The sequence below is a fragment of the Solanum stenotomum genome, chromosome 8 (assembly GCF_019186545.1).
Source record: "Solanum stenotomum isolate F172 chromosome 8, ASM1918654v1, whole genome shotgun sequence".
Lineage (NCBI taxonomy): Eukaryota > Viridiplantae > Streptophyta > Magnoliopsida > Solanales > Solanaceae > Solanum > Solanum stenotomum.
In genome coordinates this window covers 56700617-56713429 of record NC_064289.1, presented here as the reverse complement: position 1 = coordinate 56713429, position 12813 = coordinate 56700617, and the positions used below count along the sequence as shown (strand labels likewise).

General features: G+C 36.8%; 3 protein-coding genes and 1 pseudogene across 4 annotated transcripts in view; 3 read left to right on the top strand and 1 right to left on the bottom strand.

The window, feature by feature from the left end:
* Positions 1-12813, bottom strand: part of LOC125872870 (vacuolar protein sorting-associated protein 2 homolog 3-like) — a 377001-nt pseudogene that overhangs the window by 124900 nt on the left and 239288 nt on the right.
* The window catches only part of LOC125872850 (receptor-like protein Cf-9 homolog), a 345297-nt gene that overhangs the window by 153060 nt on the left and 179424 nt on the right, over positions 1-12813 (top strand). The gene's annotated exons all lie outside the window — the stretch shown is intronic.
* The window catches only part of LOC125872846 (receptor-like protein Cf-9 homolog), a 315600-nt gene that overhangs the window by 132796 nt on the left and 169991 nt on the right, over positions 1-12813 (top strand). The window lies entirely within an intron of this gene.
* On the top strand, positions 9950-10657 carry LOC125872872 (receptor-like protein Cf-9 homolog). The gene has a single exon (XM_049553667.1). It carries the CDS (start codon positions 10087-10089, stop codon positions 10579-10581), a length of 495 nt encoding a protein of 164 aa, XP_049409624.1. The 5' UTR covers positions 9950-10086; the 3' UTR covers positions 10582-10657.

The following is a 12813-nucleotide window of genomic DNA, read 5'->3' as shown; positions in this document are numbered from 1 at the left end:
TTAATTACTTGATCTTAGCTTGTTGATTGCAGGCACTTGATTTTCAGGTCTGGCTCGGAAAGGAGATCTTGTCGAACTTTACAACGAACCAGAAAGAGCTTTATGCCAGCATAGGAAAATGGCGAATCAAGGACGACGAGGAGAATTGGGGTTAGGTCTTCCGGGAAACATTGACGATGATAATCAAGACAACTTGAATAACCTTGAAAATGTGAAAAACCCGGAAAACCCGAATAACCAAGGAAATCCGATTAACCAAGGGGTTCCACCTATTATACCTGCAAGACCTATATGTGATGTGGCAGTCCCACTCACAGTCAATTTAGCATCTAGTATTAGGAAACCTCCACCGGGGGTAGATTTGAGCTAAAGCAGAGCATGGTACAAATCCTTTATTCTAATGGGCAATTCACTGGTCTTCCCCATGAGGATCCTCAAATTCATCTTAGGAACTTCATAAATATTACAGGTACATACATCCCAATTGGAGTCTCATTAGACTATGTAAGGGTAACTTTGTTCCCATACTCATTGTTAGGAGCCGCGAGGCGTTGGTTAGACTCTGAACCACCAAACTCCATCACTACTTAGGATTTTTTAGCAAAGAAGTTTTTGAGTTGATTTTTCCCATCCAAGAAAACTGCCTGGTGAGATAATAAACTTTGGTCAAAAGCAAGGGGAAGACATGTACCAAGCATGGGCGCGTTTCAAACGAATGTTGAATGCTTGCCCACACCACATGCAAACTAATGAGGTACTTTGTCACACTTTCTTTGAGGGTTTAGATTAGAATGCTCGTGCTCTTCTCAATAGTGCAGCAGGTGGACATGCCCTATCTATAACAAGTGAAGAGTTCTTCGACTTACTTGATAATCTTTCTGAAGGGAACCAAGGGTATGAAGGGGAAATGTCTAGAACCACAACCCAAAAGGCTACAGGGATTTTAGATGTAGACCAAGCTACTGCCATAAATGCCAAATTAGATGCAATGCAACATAACATAGCCCTACATTTCAAACAGATAGCTCTAAATCAGGCACCGGTAAACATTGTACAACAAGCTGCAAATTGGTGTGAGGTATGTGGTAGTGGAACTCATGAAACTGAGCGATGTAAGGCAAACCCTGATTCCGTGAATTATGTGGGTAATGTGCAAAGGGGTGGAGGTCAACAAAATTATGGCAATAGTTACAACCCTAGTTGGAAGAACCATCCTAACTTCTCATGGGGTGGGAACCAAAACCAAAATCAGGCGCAAGGGGCTAACCAATACCGTGCTCAAGAGGCTGGGCAACAATACCAATATCCTAATCAAGGCATAAATCCTAGTTCACCAAAAGGGGGGATGACTAATGAAGAGCTACTCCAAAAACTCATGACTGAAATAGGGACCAAATTAAATATTAGAATAGATAAGCAGGATGAGAACATTAGAAACATCCAGATGTCCTAAATGAGTTCAAAGAAACAAGTTGCGCAAGTGGCTAATTCTTTGAACTTGCGTCCCCAAGGTGGGCTGCCCGGTGATACTGAGCCCAACCCAAAGCAATTGCATGCGGTAAGTACTAGAAGTGGGCTGCAATTAGAGGAACTAGCTCCAAAGAAGAGAGACACTGAGGTAAGTAACAAAGAAAAGGTGGAAGAGGTAGTAAAAAGGTCCAATGTTGAGGTACCCGTTCCTCAAAAGAAATTACCACCTCCATTTCCACAAAGGCTGAAAAGGTTGAATAAAGATGAATGCTTCGGTAAGTTTCTCTCTCGCCTTAAACAGGTTCACATAATCTACCTTTGGTTGACATTTTGCAGGGTATCCCCAAGTATACTAAATACGTGAAGGACATTGTGGCTAGCAAGAGGAGGCTCACAGAATATGAAACTGTAGCACTTACTGAGGAGTGCAGCTCAAGGATCCAAAACAGACTGCCTAAAAAGTTAAAAGATTCAGGTAGTTTTACTGTGCAGATTACAATTGGGCAAAGTGTTCATGCCCGGGGGTTGTGTGATTTGAGGGAAAATAAATTTGATGCCTTTATCTTTGTATCTAAAGCTTGGGTTGGGTAGTCCAAAAAGAACCACTGTTATTCTCCAACTCGCTGATATATCCATTGCTAGGCCTGAGGGGGTGGTAGAAGATGTGTTAGTTCAAGTAGGTTCATTGATTTTTCCTATAGACTTTGTGGTCTTAGATTTTGAACCTGATGCTGAAGTTCCATTCATTTTGGGACGACCTTTCTTGGCCACGGGTAGGGCATTGATTGATGTAGCAGCTGGTCAACTAACTATGAGGGCGCATGATAAGGTTGAGGTATTTGATGTTTACCGCGCTTTAAAATTGCCTTCTATTTATAAAGAGTTATCTGTTATTACTGTGGTTGATCGCATAGTAGAGTCACAAGTAGTTGTGCCCGAAGATCCTTTAGAAAAGTGTTAGTGGGTCATGAGATAGAGGGAGACACGGAAGCTCAAGAGATTGAATCATGCTTAAATCTAGCACTAGTATACACTCGTAGGACTCAAGTGGAGTCACTAGATCGCGAGTTGGGGCCCCCACCAAAGCCATCAATAGAAGAAGCTCCTACGTTGGAACTAAAAACTCTACTGGCTCACCTAAGGTATGCTTATTTGGGTACTAATGAAGCTTTGTCTGTTATACTTTCTACAGAATTGTCTGACTTATAGGTTGATGCGGCATTGAGGATCTTAAAGCAGAGGAGGAAAGCAATTGGATGGCAGATGGCTGATATTCATGGGATTAGTCCGGCGTTATGCATGCACAGAATTTACATGGAAGAGGATCACAAACCCAAAGCACAACATCAACGTCGACTGAATCCTGTGATGAAAGAAGTGGTGAGAAAGGAAGTCATAAAGTGGCTAGATGCTGGAATTGTATACCCAATCTCTGATAGTAAGTGGGTAAGTCCGGTACAATGAGTTCCCAAGAAGGGAGGTATGACAGTGGTTAGGAACAAAAAGAATGAGTTGATTCCCACTAGAACAGTGACCGGGTGGAGAATTGGCATGGATTACCGGAAACTAAATGATGCTACCAGAAAAGATCACTACCCCGTTCCCTTCATTGATCAGATGCTTGACCGACTAGCAAGGCAGAAGTACTATTATTTCTTAAATGGATATTCCCGTTACAACCAGATCTTGATTGCACCCGAGGATCAGGAAAAGACCACGTTCACTTGTCCTTATGGCACATATGCTTTCAAGCGCATGCCATTCAGACTTAGCAATGCACTGACGACTTTTCAAAGGTGTATGATGGTCATTTTTCATGATATGGTGGAAGACTTTGTTGAGGTGTTCATGGATGATTTTTCCATCTTTGGGAAGTCTTTTGAGGTATGTCTCCGAAATCTTGATAAAGTACTTGCTAGATGTAAAGGCACTAACTTAGTGCTAAATTGGGAAAAGTGTCATTTTTTGGTAAGAGAGGGGATAGTGTTGGGACACAAAGTATCTAAATCTGGTTTGGAGGTTGATAAGGCTAAGGTAGAAGTTATTGAGAAATTGCCCCCTCCCATTTATGTAAAAGGTGTGCGTAGTTTTCTTGGTCATGCAGGTTTTTACAGGCGATTCATCAAATATTTTTCCAAGATTGCAAGACCTATGTGCAGTCTCTTGGAGAAGGAGGTGAAGTTTGACTTTGATGAGATGTGCTTAAAAGCTTTTGAGATGTTGAAGAGGAACTTAATTGAAGCTCACATCTAAATTGCTCTTGATTGGGAATTACCATTTGAACTTATATGTGATGCAAGCGACATAGCAGTGGGTGCAGTGTTGGGACAAAGAAAGAATAAAGTGTTTCACTCGATCTATTATGCAAGCAAGACCCTTGACTCTACACATGCTAATTACACAGTGACTGAGAAGGAGATGCTGGCTCTAGTGTTCGCCTTCGACAAGTTCAGATCGTATTTTGTAGGTACTGTTTTATTTAAAAATGATTTTAGACTGGTTTAAGAGTCGCCACTTAATTTTTGAAGAAAAATCAAGAAAACTATTTTTTTTCAATAGATTAAAACAGAGAATCAATTGAAATATAAGGGGGTTCAGGGGTTCATATTAATGTTCTAGGAAGGGTTTTAAAGCACCTAGAACACCCGCTAATGCGGTTATCCGACGATTAATTATTTGGCTAAAAATTGATTAACTTGAGTTGAATCGAGCAAAATTTTATAATAAGAACCATTTTATGGGGGGGGGGGGGNGGGGGGGAATGGAAATACTAACAGCTAAGTGAGATATTTCAAAAAGAAATTATTATTTTAGTCTATTTAAAGATGACTGATTTAGTTAAATCGTTAAAAAAACAAAATATGTGTCTTTCGGGGATTCGAATGTTTCAACCTTAAGATTAACGGCAAGTATTAACAAGCACTAAAATAAAGAGGGAAAGAGACTTGGGCCCAAGTTTGGTTTTTCTGTCTGCCTGGACCAACACTTGGGCCTAATTTCTAATTTGGGCCTTGGGCCCATTTCCACACATGTCCTAGACTAGTAATGTTGGGTTTGTGGCCCAATTTCTCTCTTGGTACCTATCCTAACAAATATCAAATAACGATAAATATAATGCAAAGGGCTTAGGCCCAAAAGTAACAAAATACAACTTTAAAAAAAAAGAAGGGCTTTTTGGCCCAATTCCTTCAACTCTCCGATTCGATGCATCACTTTATTGTGTATACTTAACGTATACAATCTCTCGCAACCTGTACGCCTTTTTTCGGGACTTATTCTTCAACTTTTAAGGGGGAGGCTGACTCGAAATTAAGAATTGGGCCTCCATGGCCCAATAGGAAAATGCAAGAATAAAGTCCACGAGGACCCGAATAGATTTCACATGCAAACACAAACAAATAAAATGTAAGTAACAATTCAATTATTTAATAAAAGAAAACAGTGAAATAAAATAAATGCTACCCCCTGGATATCATTATAGGCACTAACCAATTTTTATTAATAATTAAATATGACAAGAACCAAGTGAGGTAGGCAAGAGAAGAAATATCCACATAAATACCGTAATGCATTAAAAGCAATGATCGACCAACGGCCACAAGTTAATATAGACTAACTTAGAATACCAAAATCATAAGGCATCAAAGAATGAACAGACTTAGAAAAACTTTCAGGCTAAAAATAGATAAAAAAAATTAAGAACTCTTGTCAAGGTTGGCAATAAAACAACACAGTAATTAATTCTGAGGTCAAAGTCAATTCCAAACTCCATTTAATAAGATCACACTAGTAAGGCACAAAATTAAGGAGTTAATATCTAAAAGGTCACTCAAATTTGGAAATTTATCTAACAAAGATATTAAACTTTATTTTTGTGTCAATAAAATCACTTAACTAAAATTATCATTAAATTGTTTTATTATTATTATTATTATTTTTTATATAACAAAATAAAATATTCTTTTATATAAATATGAATCCTATAAATAAATAAATAAATAAAAATCGTTAATGAACTTTTACGAGCAAACTTAATTGGTGAAATAAATACTTTTATAATATTAAAGTATGTAAGCATTATGACATTATTATTTTATTTTCCCAAAAAAAGAAGCATTTACACAAAATTGACTAGTTAAAGCAAAAATTAAGTTGAAAAATTAATATTATAAAAAGGATCAAGGTTTACAGAGCCAAAATAATTTTAAGCTTCAATGGAAAATTACTACTCCTATAATACATAAAATTATTTTTTATATTTTCTTAAAAAAAACGTTTCAATTTTAAACATTTTAGTACTCTTATTCGGTCTAATGAGTCCTAATTAGATTTGTGAATACAAATTTCATCGATAATTTGTTTGTGCTAATTCTAAGAAACAGATACACTAGTGGACCAATAAACAAAATTCCTTATTTAGTAATTAGTAAATTAAGATAATGCAATAAGAGTATTTGTTTCACTAATTAAGTTTATCCATGAAAAATTTAAATTAGTTTTCTTTAATTTTATTTATTTGTAGGGTCTATTTTATATGACAAAAAATCGATGATAGATTTTGTTGAGTGATTTTACCAACACAAAGGTCTAAGTTGAGTGATTTTATTAATACAAAACAAATTTTAATGACTTTGCTAGATTAATTCCTAAATTGAATGATCTTTTAAGGTATTAACTCCAAAATTAAGGCAACAAATTTGGTTTCTAATATTAAATACTATCAGCTAAAGTCATGGGTTTCTAGCATGTAACAGTACTATATCAAATGTCCTTAACTGTTTTTTCTTCCAAAACAAGACCGATCCATACAGAACTACCAACAATTCAAAAGCATGACCTTCAAATATGGGTATAAAAATATAATAAAATGATGGCGATAGTAATAATTTTGAGAATAGTGACTTTAACAAAAGAGCAGAAGAATAAGTTTAGCATGTTTGTTAAAAAAAAGATAAAAATCACATCAAGTAACACTCTTATACAGGGGACATATAGGATAATGCGCCAATAATAACTGCTCTACACTTTCAAACAAACCCAACGAATATAGCTCGAGTCTAAACTTCTAGTGAGAGTAAACGAATACAGGAGTTGAGAATCACAGACCTTTTGATGAGCAGCGAACGGGGACAGGACGAGCAGGGGACGACTTCTTCCTCTACAAAACCCAAATACAAACAGCGAACAAAAATTCCGAGCAGAAACTCGAGCTCAAACGAAGGTTGTGAAGCGAGAGCAAACGAGAAAAGAGAATGACACTCGAACCAACACTAGTTATCTCCTCCCGTTTTCTCAGTGTGTTTCACATACACTTTATAGCTACTTTTGCTTAGAGGATTCTCTGAATCCGTTTTTGAATTGCCAACCTTTTCCCAACCCCCTTCTTTCCAATTTTTTCTCAAAAATCCTCCCTTTCTTTTTTTCTTAAGTTACTCTCCCCTTTTTTCTTTTCTCTTATCAACAGTGAATAATACACTACCATATATAGGAGGAAAATTCGGGTTCGGAAAAATGGGGGGAAGGAGATGAAAATCCGGATAGGCAAGGGACCATTTCGAAATTTGAACTCCAAAAACTTTCACCATTCGGGGTAAACACCTTTTCTCTGCAATTTCGCCCAATTCCGAAAGGGGAAAGGGCGAATCGACGCTCCGGATTGATTCACCCGTCCTTGGGCGCAACGTGGCTCCACCCCACAGCCCTAAGGACGAAGCAGCAGCTGAAATCGTGAAAAAGTTGTACAAAATTGTACCAGCCTGAGGAAGAAGACGTTGGGATTTTTCTTTCCGTCTATCGCCGTTGCTGCCGTGAAGACGTCGCTGTGGCTTCTGTGAACTCGCTGTTGTGTGTTCTCGCGTGAGGTGCGTACAAGGGTCGGCTGGTCATCCACGCGTTGCTGGAATTTTTGGGTTTCTGGGTGTCGTTTCTGGTTTGCAGCGCTGGCTGCTGTTCTGGAAGAAGAAAAATACGGGTCTGGGTCATTTTTTTTGGTATTATTTGGAATTGAAAGGGGCTGGGTTGGTTGGAATTAGATAGGAAGTTAAGTGGGCTGGAAATAATGGAATGGGCTGATGGGTCGACTGGCCCAATTTTGGTTGAAAAATTGAATTAAGGTGAGGTTAAAATTGGCTAGAATTGTAATATAAAATGACTAAATGGATTGGTTACGAAATAGGATGAAATATAAATGCTCGCCAGTTAGTCTATTTATTCCCGCTCAACGATGTAGTTAGATAATTAACTGGGGTAGGCGACGAGAGGCGTATAACCCGGATCATATCATCAACCCTATAAACCAGTAACTTGACAACTGAAGTTAGTTCTAAGCCAATAATATGATACATGATATTCAGTATATGCTGCAGCCCTGGAATTTCTTTTAACTTGCTTGAAACATCATATTAAAGTCGTTCACATTTAGTGCTTTCAATTAGTGCATAATTAGTAGTAGTTAACAATCAATCATCAACTCTTGAAAAGGTTACTTTTACTTTTATTTGTAGAATTAAGTGTTAAATATAAATATATCATAAATCCCTTGGGAACGATAACTCATTTCTTAAAGAATCTATATTACTTGCGCGACCACGTACACTTGCGTGTATACTGGGGAGCAACAGGACTGAAATCATGTTTCTTGATCTTCGAATCATAGATCTCTCTAACAATGCCTTCTCAAAAGACTTACCAACGAGTCTGTTTCAACATTTGAAAGGCATGAGGACAATTGATCAAACAATGAAGTTACCAAGTTATGAAGGAAATGGAGATTACCAAGACTTGGTGGTAGTTGTATCAAAGGGATTGAAGCTAGAAGTTGTGAGAATTTTGTCTTTGTACACAGTTATAGATCTTTCAAACAACAAATTTGAAGGATATATTCCTGATGTTCTGGGAGATCTCTAGCAAAACATTCTCTTCACTTCAGTTTTTCACTCTATTCTACCTCTTTACGGTTGCATTTGCTTCCACTGAGGAAACAACTGCCCTCTTAAAATGGAAAGCAACTTTCAAGAACCAGAATAATTCCTTATTGGCTTCATGGATGCCAAGTTCTAATGCATGCAGGGACTGGTATGGAGTTATATGCTTTAATGGTAGAGTAAACACATTGAATATTACAAATTCCAGTGTCATTGGTACACTCTATGCTTTTCCGTTTTCATCTCTCCCTTTTCTTGAGAATCTTAATCTTAGCATGAACAATTTCACAGGCACGATTCCACCTGAGATTGGAAATCTCACTAATCTTGTTTATCTTGACTTGAACATCAATCAGATTTCAGGAACAATCCCACCACAAATCGGTTCACTAGCCAAGCTTCGGATCCTCCGTATATTTGACAACCATTTAAATGGCTCTATTCCTGAAGAAATAGGTTACCTAAGGTCTCTTACTAAGCTATCTTTGGGTAGGAACCTTCTTACTGGTTCTATTCCAGCTTCATTGGGGAATTTGAGCAACTTATCTTTTTTGCTTCTTTATAATAATCAGATTTCTGGCTCTATTCCTCGAGAAATGCGTTACCTAAGGTCTCTTAATGTCCTACAATTGAGTAATAACTCTCTTAATGGCTCTATTCCTGCTTCATTGGGGAATTTGAGCAGCTTGTCTGCTTTGCTTCTTTATAATAATCAGCTTTCTGGCTCTATTCCTGAAGAAATAGGTTACTTGAGGTCTCTTACTTATCTATATTTGGGTAATAGCTCTCTTAATGGATCTATTCCTGCTTCATTTGGCACTTTGAGAAATCTGAAAACTATGATTCTCAATGATAACAATCTCATTGGGGAAATTCTTTCATTTGTGTGCAATTTGACATCACTAGAAGTGTTGTATATGCCGAGAAACAATTTGAAGGGAAAAGTTCCGCAATGTTTGGGTAATATCAGAGGCCTCAAGGTTTTGATGATGTCACATAATAATCTTAGCGGAGAGATCCCTTCATCTATTTCCAATTTAACGTCACTACAAATTCTAGATTTGGGCAGAAACAATCTGGAAGGAGCAATTCCACAATGTTTTGGCAATATTAGTAGCCTCCAGGTTTTTGATATGCAGAATAACAAACTTTCTGGGACTCTTCCAACAAATTTTAGCATTGGAAGTTCACTTATAAGTCTCAACTTGCCTGGCAATGAATTAGAGGGGAGAATCCCTCGGTCGTTGTCCAATTGCAAAAAGTTGCAAGTTATTGATCTGGGAGATAATCACCTCAATGACACATTTCCCATGTGGTTTGGAGCTTCGACAGAGCTGAGAGTTTTAAGATTGACATCGAATAAATTGCATGGACCCATAAGATCTTCAGGGGATGAAATCATGTTTCCTGATCTTCGAATCATATATCTCTCTAACAACGCCTTCTCGAAAGACTTACCAAGAAGTTTGTTTCAACATTTGAAAGGCATGAGGACAATTGATCAAACAATGAAGGTACCAAGTTATGAAGGAGATAGAGATTACGAAGAATCGATAGTTGTTGTATCAAAGGGATTGAAGCTTGAAGTTGTGAAAATTTTGTCTTTGTACACAGTTATCGATCTTTCAAACAACAAATTTGAAGGACATATTCCTAGTGTTCTAGGAGATCTCATTGCTCTTCGGGTGTGAATATGTCTCACAATGGATTGAAAGGTCATATACCACCATCACTTGGACGTTTATCTGTAGTGGAATCATTGGACCTTTCGTTTAACCAGCTTTCGGGAGAGATACCACAACAACTTGCTTCTCCTATGTCTCTTGAATTCTTAAATCTCTCTCACAATTATCTCCAAGGATGCATCCCTCAAGGACCTCAACCTCATACCTTTGAGAGCAATTCATATGAAAGTAATGATGGCTTACATGGATTCCCCGTTTCGAAAGATTGTGGCAATGATCCTGTGTCAGAGACAAATTATACTGTGTCTGCGCTAGACAATCAAGAAAGCAATTCTGAATTTCTCAATGATTTTTGGAACGCCGCTCTGATGGGCTATGGCAGTGGAATATGTATTGGATTATCCATAATATACTTCATGATCTCAACTGGAAATATAAAATGGCTTGCAAGAATCATTGAAGAACTGGAACACAAAATTAACATGCGAAGGAGAAAGAACTAGAGAGGTCAAAGGAATTACGAAGAAGAAATAATCGCATGTACACAAGTTACCAACAAAGAAGGATTTGATTTCAGAACTTCAGGTATTCAAGCTAAGCTCTATACTAATCTTTTTTAGGTTTTATGCTTTTTCTGTTACAAACAAGTGCTTATTAACGCTTGATACAAATTGCTAGTAATCACTTGGAAACTGTGATAACAGCGCACGATAGAAGAGAGAGAACAAACAAAGAAGAATACGTAATAGCTTTGGGCGTAACTGGTTAACTCACACCCCAAAGCTAGTTATTATGGTGGGAGAGGCCAACTTTTAACTTTTTGTGATAAGGTTGTGGAAATAGTGAGGTTGCATACAATACACCATTGTGGTCCGGCCCTTTGCTTAGCCTTTAATTATACAAACAGGCTTACTCAAAGTAAACTGTTTTTTTCATTTGCATTCATCAATGATATTCCTTGTTGTGCTCGTAGCACTTTGAAACTTTCCTTTGCCAATTGCAATAATGTTATTTGAAACATTTGTATGTTCTATTTCCAGATACAGGGGGGTATGCTAGATGATCAAAGTTGGATAATCTATATGAAACAGCATTGGCAAGACAGAATCTTGTAAAATGACCCTAAAAAACAGGGAAGTTTCGTATAATCTATTCGAGGTAGCTGATAATTCACAGGATGCATTTAATAGCTCAACCAACTCTGGAACAAATGTTGCACAAAATGGCTCATTACCATGACTATGGTGTACCCATGCAACAACAGGTTGCTATTATGACTCAATCACAACAACCGTTACAATCCAAAGCCTTGATGATGCAGCAGCAAATGGCTATTGTGTTGAACTGCTGCTATGACTCAACATAATGAAGGAGAGATTCAAGAACAGGAAGCACAAAATCAAGAAGATATAGCTAATGTGCCTCAACTACTACTACAAATTCATGTTTGTGTTTGCAGTAAATGTAATTAGGTTATCCATCAAATCAAGATGTTGCTCTCTGTTCAATTTCCTAAAGAACAATTCTTGCATCAATGGAAAAATATTCCTTACCAGGTTGAGAGATTCATGCCTAAGATTAATATCAAATGTCTAAGATGCAGCATGCCTAGTCCTGAAAATTATTGGATATGGTCCACTACTTTAGAGATAAGAATTGAAAACCGGACATGTCTTTATGATACATTAAAAGTGGTCATGACCAATGTGTGATAACAGAACTATTTTGGTCACTTTGACTAAGTCCTTTTCTGAATTAAATGTGTAACTCAAAACAACTCAATTTTATTTTTTTTGAAACTGGTAACATAAAACAACTCAAAATTTGACTTGAGAATGACCACATTTTCTCTGATAACAACCAAATTTGAAGAAAACGCATTTCCTATTCTTTTTGGGACCAGAGATATGTGTTTAATTACTATTTGCGAAAACAATCATATGAAGATTACTCCCTCTATCTCAATTTATAATGCATAGTTTGGATTTTCAAGAGCCAAATAGTTTAATTTTCACCAAAAATTCAGGGATGAAGTCTTTAAAAAATTTAAAATAAAATTTATATATTTTGAAACAACAGAAAAAGTACTATAAGCCACAATAATTTATCCGCAAACCATCTTCGGAGTGATCGCGTGTGAAGTGAAAGAATTGGAGTTTTTAATATCCAGAAACGATATTCGGTGGTTGAGATATCTTAATCTTTCTCTAATAAAAAACTATTAATATCCAGTTTTCTTCAAGCCTATTCCGACAAATTCCACAAGATACTTTATCATATCAAAAAATAATCGCAGTGAAGAAATTCTTTTATTTGGAAAATCGATTGAGAGTCCTTGAAATTTAATTTTATCAAAATTTTCGAGCATGAAAAATTTGAAACTCTTGGAGGTCTCATAAAAATAAAATACCCTTTGCAACACGACGTTATTTGGAAGATTGAAAAATCACCTAATTTTTACACATTCAAATTGAGTTCAAGTAGGGAAAATACATAACTTATTATTCGAATGTGTAACTCACAAAAAAGTGATATTCACATATATTTTTGACCATTATCTCATAATTTTCTTTATTCATTTTTCAAAAGTTCCACATCACGAGACATCAACATCTAGCAGATCCCAACAAAATAAAACACCCTTCTCAACACGGTTAAGACAGATTGAAAATTGACAACATTTTTTAAAAGACAGAAACAAACAACTCAAATTTATAACAAAGACAATACGAATC